The sequence below is a fragment of the Rhagoletis zephyria genome, unplaced genomic scaffold, assembly GCF_001687245.7.
Source record: "Rhagoletis zephyria isolate East Lansing unplaced genomic scaffold, Rhagoletis_zephyria_1.1 Rzeph_scaffold_01900, whole genome shotgun sequence".
NCBI classification, from domain to species: domain Eukaryota; kingdom Metazoa; phylum Arthropoda; class Insecta; order Diptera; family Tephritidae; genus Rhagoletis; species Rhagoletis zephyria.
The window spans coordinates 1-13,922 of NW_016158984.1; the positions used below are offsets into that span (position 1 = coordinate 1).

At 33.9% G+C, this 13,922-nt stretch overlaps 1 protein-coding gene across 1 annotated transcript; it reads left to right on the top strand.

Annotated features, from left to right (window-relative positions):
- Nucleotides 1-1,450: 1,450 nt before the first annotated feature.
- Nucleotides 1,451-8,214, top strand: LOC108365527 (TWiK family of potassium channels protein 9-like; the record flags this gene model as incomplete). The annotated part of the gene is given in 7 exon segments (XM_017619571.1): nt 1,451-1,574; nt 2,788-2,808; nt 2,811-2,936; nt 3,083-3,274; nt 3,411-3,526; nt 3,721-3,813; nt 7,526-8,214. Coding segments are annotated over 7 exon segments (831 nt in total), but the record flags the coding sequence as incomplete, so codon positions are not given.
- Between the last annotated feature and the right edge of the window lie 5,708 nt (nt 8,215-13,922).

The following is a 13,922-nucleotide window of genomic DNA, read 5'->3' on the forward strand; positions in this document are numbered from 1 at the left end:
GGTATACGAGGCAAGCAGTACGTTCACGACTGTTATAATCCGAAATATGCATTATTACGTGATGAGTTGCTCGTTCACGACCTTGTTGAGGCGAGTGCATTCACCATCACCAGAGCACAGTCTACGAGGAGAGCCTTATAAAACCTTTATAAAAACCAAAAGTTCTTCACCCTTCGAGTTTTGTATAATCCGGGCATACCTGCGTAACCAATAAGTAAATGACATATGTATAACGAAAGTACTCTTTCACGTGACAAATCCTACGTTAAGCACACCTTTCTTTTGAGGAGAGCCCTCTTTTAGTGTACCAGGCATCAATAGAGTTAAGTGTAACTTCTGCTTTATTTCAGCTAAAAGGTGAGACAAATTTAAAAAATCTTCAAACTTTCATAGTCTATAAGTTACAAGTTCGGCATAGTTCGGTTATGACAAAGCATAGATGATGAGCGTACATACTCATAGAACAGAATTAAAAAATAAAATCTTGCCCATTTTTTACCCAAAGGCATCTTTTTTTCAACATAAGTGTTATATTGCACGAGGAGCTTCATGAAATTTGCTTGAGTCAGATACAAGAGAAACGCCATAATTTAAGATATGCAACTTGAAATTTGGCATGCGTGCTAAGGAAAGCATAGGCTTTAACATGGCCGTTGATCACTTTTTCCAAATAGTGTAAAAGGGGACTAGTTTCGAAGTATGCCAAAAAAGACTCAGTGTATACAGGGTGTTCCAGTGATAAGTGCTTTTCTTTTAGGAGGGCGATAGGGGAAGTCTAGATGAACAAAAAATTGTAAGGGAAATGGGATCTGAAATGCAACCCTGGGGAGTTATAGGGTTAAAAAGATGATCGGCAGTGGTTATAAAAAAAAAAAAATTCTCACGCCTAAACGGAAAACCCTAATGTAAAACTACCTATGGAGCTTTTTTCGCTAATTTAATCAGCTTCTTAGAAAAAAATCCTATTTGGGTGGTTTTTTAGTTTTTAACAAAATCTGGGCTTTCAAAAGTTAAAATTTCAAAAAATGTTGACCCTTGTTCTACTTTGGCGGCCATTTTTGTATAAAAATGGTCCTATTGACCTATATTTTTTAATTTAGTTTCAAAATCGCCATGATATTTCCTTCAAACTTGCCCAATATATTTCATACAAATTTTTTGGTTTTACTCCGGTAAAAATTGTCTCCAACTAGTCTTCTTAAAAATCATGCTAAATTTGAAGTTGATATCTCTAAAACTTTGGCTAACATTGGATTTTGACGTCTTAGATTGGCAAAATCTCACACTGTGCACCGTTTGCTATCCAATAACATATATTAGCACTTATCCTCATATAATAATTATTATATGAAAGCACACATTTACATACATTTATAAATAAATATGTGCATATGAGTGTATGCACTCACCTACGTATCTACTAACACTTTCATCTGATTATCACCCACAGGCTGTACAGGAAGCCGCTGAGGGTGGTCTTCTCATTGAGGCCGATAAAGACTTTCCAGAGCCTTATGAGCGCTGGAGCATTTTACAAGCTGTGTTCTTCTCATCGACTGTGTTAACTACAATAGGTAAGAACCAGAGCAACAGATTCACTTAAACACATAATACATGCATATATACATACATATGTACGTAGATGCACTCCGTTGCCACCCTGCAAAAAATGGGACTAATCCGGGATAACTCCGGGAGCAATCGCTAGGGAGCATGCGACTAATACCACTTTTGATCTCTTTATATGGAATGAACTGATCGATTTTGTTCGAGCATGTCCTATGAAGAGACTAATTGTTCACCTTTATACCCGAACGGGTATGAAAATAAAAAAATAAAAATAAAAATTAGCCCCAGCTGAGATTCGAACCGGGGTGCTCGGTTTTGTTAGGCGAATACTCTCTCTATGTGCCAACGCCGCACATGAAATTTCATTGACTAAGTGCGTACATATCATTANATAGTACCCGATAGCGATGAGTTGGGGACTAATTGATCTCCAATTATACCCATAAGGGATGAGTCGAGACTAATTGACCTCCATTAGTACCCGTATGAGACTAGTTGGGACTAATTAATGCCCAATTGTACCCGATTGAGAGAAATCGCGGAGTACTCTCTTTAGAGATTAGTCGCACAATTTTTTGCAGGGCATAGTTATTATGAAAGCAAATTCATGTGGGAGTAATATATGTACATATGTATTCATAGTAAATATTTTAGTGTACCGAAATTTATGAATATACGTTACGGTGCCTCACCAAAAAGGAGTTGCGGTTTTTTCACCGGAATTAAAAAACTTATTTTATTTTAAGACTTCTCCTAAAATATTTAGATTTACGTGAGCTGGAATAATTTAAAAATGCCTTCTTATGCAAATGAAAATGCAAATCTTATTATTTTTCGCAGATATTTTTACAGCAGTCTTAAGATATAATAAATTGTACAATTGCGTTGGAAAAACAGTACCAATTTTTATTTCATATGAAGCGTGATGCACCCTAATGTACGTACGTAATGCAGCTTGAAAGTAAACAAAAACAAATGCGAATAAATAAACAACAACGAGCTTATGTACATACTACATATGTATGTATGTCTTGTTTTTTTTTCTACTAAAAACAGTGAAAAATTTTGTTGTTTAACAAAACCTTTTACTTTCCATCCTTTTTCATGCCTTCATTCCGCTCCATGCGCATCCTTTTCAACCACTTCATGCTGCGCTATGGGATATGCGCTCCTTCTTGCTGCCATGGCGCGTGTACGAGCATATGGCTTTTTTTTTAGGTTATGGCAACATAGTACCCGTAACACGGGCGGACGTGTTTTCTGCATCTGCTTCGCTCTAATCGGCATTCCATTTACGCTCACCGTCATCGCCGATTGGGGTCGCCTCTTTGCGACAGCCGTCTCAGTGTTGGGCAAATATATGCCAAGTAAGTGTACATATGTATTTAGACTACAAATATTTTCCTATTTTCACGTCGAGCGCATACTGCTCAAGTATGCATCACTGCTCCTACTCGATTTATGCTCTACATAGTTTTTCATTTTTATTTTTATTTTTCTTCCGCTTTTATAGAAGTACCGAATTTTACGAATTTCATCGGCAAAACGTGGTTTTATGCCATTTTGGCGGTTTGCTTTTTGGGCGTCTATTTGGCTGCGGGCGCCTGGCTGCTGCTGCTGTGGGAAGATGACTGGACGTTCTTTGACGGTTTCTATTTTTGCTTCATCACAATGACAACCATCGGTTTTGGTGATCTGGTGCCGAGTATGTGCAGAGCAACAATTGTCTTTTATTTAGTATTGAAATTTGTCACCAAATGAAACAATTTTTTAAACACTTTCCATTATTTTCATTTTCTTTTCGCTTATTTTTTTTTTCTTTCATTTTTATTTTTTTCCAGAAAAACCAAATTATATGCTACTCTGCACTTTGTACATTCTCATCGGTTTGGCGTTGACTTCCACCATTATCGAGTTGGTGCGCCGGCAATATGCCACCAGTTGGGCGAAGCTGCAAGTAAGTGCCGTTGCATGCTGTGCAGCGGACATTATTAGCTGTCGAGCAATAAATTCTCCACGCGCGTTGCGCTAAATCAATTACAAAACTTTTTCATCAATTTTTCGTCTTTGTTTGGCTTTGCTATTGTTTTTGTTTATGTGTGCGCTTTGTTTTTTTATTTTTATTTGACTCGTTTTCGTTTTTGTTTATAGGAACTTTCCGGACCGATGGCCGAGACTTTACGGCGACTGGGCGAAACTGCTGGCTATGGTTTGGACTACATGGCATTGCAAAAAGTGTTGACGGTATGTATGTATGTATGTATGTGAGCACGTGTGTGTGCGTGGGTTCGAAACTTCTAATAGTGTAAATAGTTTTATTATTTTCCTCAAAAAAAAAGTTTAATAACTAAAATCGTGTATGAAATTACAATATTTTCAATAAAGTTTACTAACAATTTTATCCACTTTACACTAATATGTGCTTTTCAACAGCCGTGTAAAGTATGCAAAGCAAATAAAATAGCTTTTAGGTTGGGAAAAGGGAAACGATTATTCTGATATTGCAAAATTGTTAAACAAATATGAGACCTCTGGGCCATTTTTGTGCCACTCTAAAATTTCTAGGGTATAATAACTCTACCTATGGCTATATTATGAAATAAATAAAATAAAAGTTGGCGAAGTTTATACATTTAGTTTTGTTTGTTTGTTTACTTCCGGTGTTGTACCTATACAAAAACAAAAAAAATGTTTGATTTCGTTTTTAAAAAGTGCGGGAAATTTTCTATGTAAGACGCGAAGTTCCATATTTTTTTTTGAAATTTTTGTACACCCATATACATTAGAGTGGTCCAAATTTTGTATGGGGGGAAAAATGTCATCGTAGAAAACGTGGCACCCCCTTAGTTTTTTTTCTTTTGATATATTTAATATCTATACCAGCTTTCAATTTTTTACTGTAACCAATAAAGGGTGCTCAATGACATAGAAATGAGCTACTAAATCCTTTTTAAACTCACAAAAGTTTTGCTGATTTTTATAAAAATCTACTGTTGCTATGACAACTAAAGCTTGTAATATTTTTTCAGCAAATTTAAATTTTAAATGATCTTGGGTTGCTTAACCAATTGTTTGGTTAATATATGTACAATATACTTCTATATAGAGCAAAATATAAGCATTTCATGAGTATCCTCTAAATTTACACTTAAGAGCGTGTCAGACGTGGCAATATATTTCGATGCAATAAATTTCGGAAAGGCTGTCAAATTGAGAAATCAGTTGCATGAGCAGTCACACCTTGCATGGAAAGTGTCTTTCGAAAGAGGTTTTTATTTCCGAACGGCGAATTGCAGGAAAAATTTCTGAAATCGCTTTTTGGCTGTTCACACAGCGAATGAGTTTCTGGCAATCTTTCTCGATACTAAAATGCAACCATGGGCGGTGGGGTTGTCGTTTGTTTGCTAATTCTCTTGTAAAAGCGAGAAAATATAGGTTATAATTAACATATTTGTCGTGTAAACAATAATTTAACAATTAAGTATATTAAGCAAAATAATATATTTCAAGCATTTTTGATACTTAATTCAACAATATTTTTTATCATTTTACATAAATTCACGATCAGGGCCACACGGCAACACTCGATTAGTTTGACAGCACTTGCAGAAGAAATGAAAATTGCTAGTGCAGCACGAGCAAGTTGAAATATATTTCCGAAATCGATTTTCGCTCTTGCTGTTGCAGTCCCACCTTGCAACTTTTATTTCTGAAACTGATTTCCGAAAGGTGGCAGAAAGATCTTTCTGGCTGTTCACACATCGAAATAAAATTTCTCTTTCTCAATTTGACAGCGAATTGCGTGCGAAAGACGGAAATATTGCCACGTCTGACAGGCTCTTTAGAAACGTAAAATTTTGGTGTCAGCACTTCTTTCGGAGAGAGAAAATACCGAACTCTAAGACCAAACACATAGTGGAGCGGCAAGCAAAGCGTAGAGTATCGACGCATATGTTTCAATGGGATAGCGCATAGTGAAGAGCAAACCGTACATATACTTTTTTAATTGAAGCTTTGCTCGGTTATAGCTCTACACTTTGCTCGCCGCTCCACTATGTTTTTGGTCTTAGAGTGGCCCAAACAAATTTTCCCGAAGATGAAACCAAAGACGATATCTACGAGCCAAATTGATAAGTATTATGTCATTTTATTTCTTTAGCTTTCGGTGCTAATATTGCACCCTCATCAGAATTATAAAAAATCTGTGCTAATATATATATGTGTGTTTAACGCAAATTAAGCTGCGGCACCATGGATTGTCCATCGTATTATACACACATATATGTATCCGCAACTTGGTCAAATAGGCGGTATGTTTACCCTGTTTCTTATGGGAGTAGCGCGTAACAATTGTAAATCTTCCGGCATAATAAATTTAAAAATTGAAATTATTCCAACGAACAGCGAGCGAATTATTCGCTTTCTCTCTCCGAAAGTAGTGCTGACACCAAATTTTACGTTTCTAAGTGGAAATTTAGAGGATACTCATGAAATGCTTATATTTTTCTCTACATAGAAGTATATTGCGTATATACTTTAAAACATGTATAATAAAAGGTTAACTAAAAACTACACAATTTTTATTAAAAAATATGTTTTTTTTTAGAATTTCTCTTCACCATTTTGCTTTTTCTACTAATAAAATATTTTGGATATCTATTTATATATTTATTTTGAAACTCTTCAGCGTTCTGTTGATGATGTAAAATTAAAGAAATTACTACCCGTAAGCTTTGAAAATATTTTAGTCCAAAAAGTTTTGTAAATAATTCGGCATGCTTGTTTAGAGATCCATATCATTGGCAAAATTTTTTAACAGCTAATAATTTGCTTTTGTTCAGCAGAATGGTAGATCTGCTTAAGCGTGCGTTTGACAGAAAAGTTAAATATGTATATGTAAAAATGGCAACAACCATGGTAAAAAAATAGAAGGTAGTTTGGCTTAAATGTATTTTCACGGATACAGGTATTTTTGAAATTTCAAAAATTGTACAAATTACCAGCTGCGTTACCACATTAGTAAGAATAAAATATAAATGGTGGTATTTCGGGGCGGGATTTTCTATTATTTTTAATGGGTATTTTCAGAAGATACATGTACCTGAAGGTCGGCTGAAAATTTAAAAATTTTTCAAAAGCAATTAAAAAATAATTAGTTTGTTCTAGCTTCAATTTGATAAAGATATCATAATGCCAGCGAAAGTCTAATGGTAAATAACTTATATTTTTTATCATGACAGCAACTATATAAAGTTAAAAAATAACGAAATATTAAAAAAATATATATAAGAAAGTTCTATGCGCAAAATGTCAAAGGCACGCGTACGGATGCTGTTGCTATAGAGGTCTGCTTCAAGTCGTATTCCGTTTTATTTATTTATATAAAATGTTTTGGATATCGCAGATACCGCAGACATTGCTCGTGGCTTGAACATTCAAAAGAAAGAATTTAAAAGTATAAACTTATTTTTTCAATTCATTAATGCTGTTTTGTTAGGAGCATGCCAATTAAATTATTTATATTTTTTTGCCATAATGACCGTAAGGATACCGGCGCCATCCGGTAAAATGCCTCCTGCGTTTCTTTATAAAACATTCTTTGTTTGCTTCATAAACTGTTAAGATCGGTATGCCAAACCATCCTCATAAACTTTGTATAACAATTAGTAAACGAAGAAGTTGTAGGTAGAAGTTTTTCATTCCATTTTATGCGGCTTCACGAATTTCGACGCTAGAAAAGTAAATTTTTTGCCTTTGGAGAGTAAGTGCATGTAAAATATATCTGAAAATCGTTGCTTCAGTCTTCGCTTATTTTACCAAATCACATCAAAACTTTAGTGCTTACGCGAGCTAGTATTTGCTAGATTTAGTTTGGAGCTTCTTTTTTATTTCTAAATTTTGTATTTCACAGCCTACTAAAGCATCTTTTTTTTTCTCTTTCACAACAAAAAAAAAGGTTTCAATGCCCAAATGGAATACTGGCGGTAAAAAGGATCCCAACTCCGATATCGCCGCATTGGAAGCGATTACCAACGCATTACTCAAGGAAGTTAAGGAAGCGCAAGAAAATAAACCAAAAGTTTTGAAAATTGTCATTTACGAGACATCGGTCTAACTTAAGTATCGAAATTATTTTCATAAGAATTGATGTAAATTTTAAGACTAGCATAAAAGTGGTGTACAGGTATTCGAGCTAGTCATTTCTTTCGTTGTTAGTTACAATACTTTAAGAATGCTATTTTATATGCATGACTTTGGGAGAGTGCCGGGGTTATGCTTTACAGCGCACAAATTCATAGAAATAATTTAAAAATAAATCATACTCGCCAATATCATTTAAGTAGTCGTAATTAGCACGCTGTAATTTAAAAGCATACTTTTAGGCTGTCATAAAAGTTATAAGTCGTTTGTGTACTACATATATTAAGCGTGTAATTTCTCTAAGTTGCAACGTACATCAAAAACGTCAGACATGTTGGACGCACACAAAACAATTCAATTTGATTGGTTAGTACGATTAACTACCAAATGTAGCAATAAGTAAGCCAAAAGCTTAAAAATCGATTGTAAGCATATCTACTTACATACATAAATAAGTTTAGCGGAGTAGTGTAAGGCTTCCATAAAATGTATAAATATAAATTAGATTTAATTATTAGGTATTTAAGATTTATTTTACACTTTTTTCAAATAAATTTGTTTACAATTAAATTTTATTAAATTTATTTCGGCTTAATTTTTTTTTTTTTATTGTAGAATTTTTGTTAACAAATGTAATATGCATTTCAAAAAATTGTACGGTCATCTTATTTAATTAGAACCAGAATTGCGGAGCGGAGCAAAGGATCAAAGGATTTTAGCTGGAGCGGAGCTGGAGCAAAGTTTTAAAAAAATTAATTTGCTCCCCTTAGCTCCTTAAAAAAAATTTCAATATATTGTTTTTGTTATTTTCTGGCCTAGTAACGATTTATTTTGAAATATTTTTATTGTCGTTTTTACACAAACATTAAAAAAAAAATTTGTTAATAAATTTACTTAAATTATAAATTTTTTGGCACTGATAACAACCGTGTTAAATAAATTTTCATTATATTTAATTAGGTTGGCAATGTTCTTCATTTTCTGTTGAATGCAGAAGAACTCTAGATGCATTTCTGCATCAAAAAATAAAAATCCGCCTACGTTTAGGACTCATATGTAAATAAATAAAAATTAATAAATTTATTGGAAGCGGGAGTAGAGCAAGAGCGGAGCTCGGAGCGAAATAAAATACCTTAGCGGAGCGATGAAAAATAAACCTTTGCTCCGAAGCCCGGCTTAGAACGCTCACGTAAAGAACCAAAAAATAATAAGTTACTCATACGCCGCGGTTGACCAAAGATTAGATTTGTTATGATAAGTATGTATGTATGTACGATATTATTTTTGTTTTAACTTAAATTAGAACGAAGAAAGATTTTTTTAAAACTTTGTTATATTTGATAAAAAATAATTTACCAAAAAACAGATTTCTTTATTTTGGTCTAATGAAAAACCGTCGAAAACAAGTTACAAAATATTTTTACAGGATGACTTTGTTCGAAATTCAAATTTCGGTGAAGACAAAATGATGATGAATGTATTAGGCCAGTTCATTATACTCGGTTAAAATCATTTCAAACACATCAGTTTGGTTTTTTTTTAGTTGGATCTATTTCTTGTGAATTTTAAAGTGCGTGTTATGCGAATTGTGTGAAAAATTTTAGTAAAGTTTGAGATGAATCTTAACGAGATTTGTAAGCATTATTTTTCTGTTTGAAATTTTAGTAGAGATTTAGTACTTTCGATTTTAAAAAAGAATGCCAAGCAGGGAGGAGAGGAAAGAAGACATTAACACTGCACCCGATAGTATTTACATCTATGTAGTAGATGTCCTTTACACAGATGGCTCGAAACTCGACGGTAAGATAGGCGTTTTTTCACGTTTAGGGTTAAGAAGACCCTTCGCTTCAAAAGATTACAATTACATGCATACATGCTATTGTCCACCAAGCTGTTACCCCTATTATGCATTGAACGATGGTCAAAGACATCTCTAACGCTTAGTAAGGGAAGCCGCTTACCCTTAGCACCCAAAAAAAAAGGCAGTTCACACTACTCACAACAATTGGTAGAACTATATTTTGTATAATTTAATAAATGTGTCTTAAATTTACGAAAAACGAAACCTTCGACTATCAAAACTATGTAGTAATATTAAAATATTCTCACTTATTAACATATTATCCTGATATAAATCAGTTCCGAAATAAATGTATGCATACAATGGCCTTTCGTGCTCCCAATTTTTCACTCCTGCCGATTTTTTTTTTTGCTGTTCTTGCACGCCATACACAAACAAAACACGATTTTAACATTTACATAAGCGTCGGACATTTAGCTCATTCTGCCCATAAAATTGCGTGATACAAATATAAAAATACCGCTGACATGTAAAACAAAAAGAAATATTAACATACATCCACATGCACGAGGAGTACGTGTGTGTGGCAGCAAAAAAAAAAAGTGTAGCAGGAGTGTGCAGTGCCTTCACTGAGAATATAAATTTGATAAATGTTTTGGATGTTACACATTATGTGGTTGTCTGAGCATAAAATAATACAAAAATCACTACATACATACATATGTACATATGGAGGTAATTCAATATCTGGCTGGGTGGCGAGTGGCGGCTGGGCGACTGGTGTTGTTGAATTAATGAGCCCAGACACCATTATCGGAGTGGATGTGTTTATTAGTCGCTCGCTCTTTGGTTTATCAATCTGAGGTGCTTTAATTTGGAAGTGATGTAGACAAAGTTTGGATTAATATGTGGATTTAAGACATTTGTCTTAATGTTAAAAACATTAATAAATTTTAATGGCATTTTCGTACATCTAGTCATAATAAATAAGAACGCTAGGGGGTCATGGGTCATAAAATACTTAAAACATTATTCCTTCGCATATAACTAAAAAAAAAATTATTAGTTGAAAGTAATTTCATTACTAAATTGTAAGATTTTGCTAAATATGTATGTGCGTGTGTCAGGGTTAAACACTTCTTCATGGCACTCAATTACATATGCAGTATTTCGTATATGAATTCGATAGCAGTTCTAAATAGAAGCTGAGACTTGGTTCGGACCCGCAAAGTTCCGAAGTTTAAAGGATCTGACAGCCTACTTTCACCTGACAGGAAAGTTTTTCTTATGTTTCAAGACTGCTTTCATCGTGCCCTCTTCCTGGATTTTCCACGAAACTGATAGATGCAAGACTTTTAAAAGATCGTTTTCTCAGTCCCGCGACTTCTGCGGCTCATTCGAGGTCTTCACAAAATTTGGACCACGAAGGGCATCTCTGTGTTTATATTATTCTTCTTGAACGTATTTAAACTGCGACGGTATTCCTTCAGATCTCCCGCATTCTTTGTAAACTTCGTTCTATTAAAAGTATTCCGAAATGTTGTCCTATGTAGCCTTAGCTCCGCCATCAACCAATTTATGCGTTGCTTGAAAGCACGTCGTTACACAAAAAAGAGCTGTCTTTAACAGAGCCAGAAGTCGCTATTAAATATTAGCACATAATCGCATACATACGAATTTAAAACGTTTGCCGTAATTGTCATCAAATTCAAAATCGTATGAACAATCTAAGTAATAGTATTTGCAGTTGTACGAATATATACATATGTATGACCTTCATTGGCATTTTATTACAAATTTTTTAACACCTTTAAACAAGTAAATTCGTTTATGTGCATACATACTTACATATGTATGTATGCATTCATGTATGTAGTTTCAAAAACGATAAAACCAACAACACGTCCAACTTGCAATTCAAATTGTCTTTAATGAATTTACGAGTACATACTTGACTATACTAACCCCGAAATATTAATAACACGGTGCTACAATGCAAAGCTGAATGAAAATGACGCGAACATTGCCCAAAAAATTCCAAATAAATAGTTTGTATATTTATCATTATTTATTTGTATAGAATCAGCAGGTATCGGTCTTCTATGCTAGACTTTTTTACCTTTTTTTCTTCCAAATTATGGAAGTGTCAAAATTCCATAAAATATGCTATTTTTACCAATTAAATATCACACCGTGCGACACTCAATTTTAATCAATTTTTCTCTCTGACGTCAAGATTTTTTTGTTGTGTTTTTGTAAGATGAAAAACACCGCTAGACAGCAATCACACAAAGTTACACTTTCCAACCGTTATTGACACGTTGTTTGCGCAACCTGTTTATTTCTTAAGTTTCAAGTGAATTTTTTTTAGGAGGGATGGTATTGAAAATAGGCAAAATCGGACAATAACCTCCCATATAACGGTAATTTTCAGCATACGAAAACTGCGATATTTTAGTAACTACTGAAGGTAATTCACTCAAAATTTATATGACAAAAATTTTTAGAAAACGGGCAAGGCCACCCCCACTTATGGTTACATGTGTATAACTTGATAACCACTGCACCAATTTCTTCCAAACTTGTTGGCCTTGGTACAGCATACCAAATAGCCACGCCCACATCCCATATAACGATAATTTAGAGAAATACGAAATCTTCGGTAAATCAATAAATATTAAAGCTTATTTATTCAAAATTGATGCTTGCAACAATTCTTTTCCCAGATACATATATGTTTATGATAACATTTTGGAAAATGGGCGTGGCACCGCCCACTTATGATTACTAAACTCGGTATGGTTATTGTGCTTGCCACATAAAAGCAAAGCGTTAAAAATTGTTGAAGCCGGACTAAAATTACGGCCGCTTCTCATATAACGGTAAATTTCAGAAATGCTTGAAATTTCAATATTTCGAAATTTAAGGCTAATTTACTCAAAATTGATACACCCCGGCTTACCATGTAGCGGTAGCTTTCGGAAAGGTGAAAAAACATATCTTTAATACATGCGCCGGTATTTAATGTTCGGCTCCGACCGAACTTAGACTTTCTTACTGGTTTTTTTTTTCGGATAGAATCACAAAAATAAAGTATGTATATTAAGGTGCTTTGTGGGCAATGTCTAAAAACAAGTTCCCTGAAAATTTCAGCACGTAATATTAATATTAAGCGCGCGACCAAGGCGTGCAAAGATTTTTCGTTCCAAATACACGTAAAATTTAATTGTTTTTCTTCGAAATTCTACAGATCAGAGACGTTTTATGGCATAATCATAGTCAATGATGGTTTTTCTTCAGAATTGAATGCTCTAGAAACGTGTCCATTGCGGCGTAACTCTAACTCCCACCAGCGAGTTAGTACGGGTCACTAAACCCAATACTTTCATGAAATTCCCGTTTTTTTGCCTCTATCTCGTAAATCAAAAGAGCAACAGAAAAATTGCAATTGATATTAGAAACGCTAATATCGATATTTCTTGAGATATTGGGCTTTTAAGTTGATCAATTATTTCCAGAATTTAGCTCAATAATTAATGAAAATTCCATACTACCTCAACAGGTTTTTATCTAATTTTCTTTTAATTTTTAGATTACATTATTTTAAAAAGAAAGATGTTTTATTTAAATATCATTTACTTTTTACGAACTAGTTTTACCCTTTTTAATTATGAGTCTTTCTATTTAAATTCGATTTCCTTTACATTTTTTAGATTTTACTGTAAAAAGGACCTTTTTTTAATATCGTTTAATTTTGAGAAACTTATTTCATTTTTTAATTGTTTTTTTTTTTTTTTATTTAATGTTCTCTTAATTTTTAGTTCGTACTATGTTGAACAGAAAAATGGGTCTCTTAAAGACAGAAAAGAGATTTGCGGCCCATTTTTTATGTTGTGAACGCAAAAAAATTAACCGATTTTGATGATCTTTTCGATTTATGCTTCACTGTTTAAAACCAAAATATACACCGAGTTGTATCTAGTTCGGATAGTATTTACTACTATTTCCGCCCACAAGAGCCGTCATTCCTAAGTGCAAAATAAAGCAAAGATTTGAAAATTTTTAGTGCATTACAAAGTAAGAAACATTCCACAAACAACGATTTTTGCAATATAAACATTAGATACTTTTACTTTCTGCAATCTACTCTCACCAAGTTGCATGTGGAAAGAGTTTAACTATTTGAGCACTAAAACCTCACTCTCGCTTTCACTCAGCTGCGCTCATTTTCCAACAAAGGTAAATTTCGTGAGCAATGCAAATCCTAAATGTGGACAACAATTTTGATTTATCTACACTCTTTTCATTGTTTAGGAAATCGTGCAAGCGCTCCGCAGCAATTGAGGAAAGGTCGGCCGCCTTCAGCGCTAGACTTAGCTCAGCTGACACTCAGCTCGGCTTAGCTCAACGC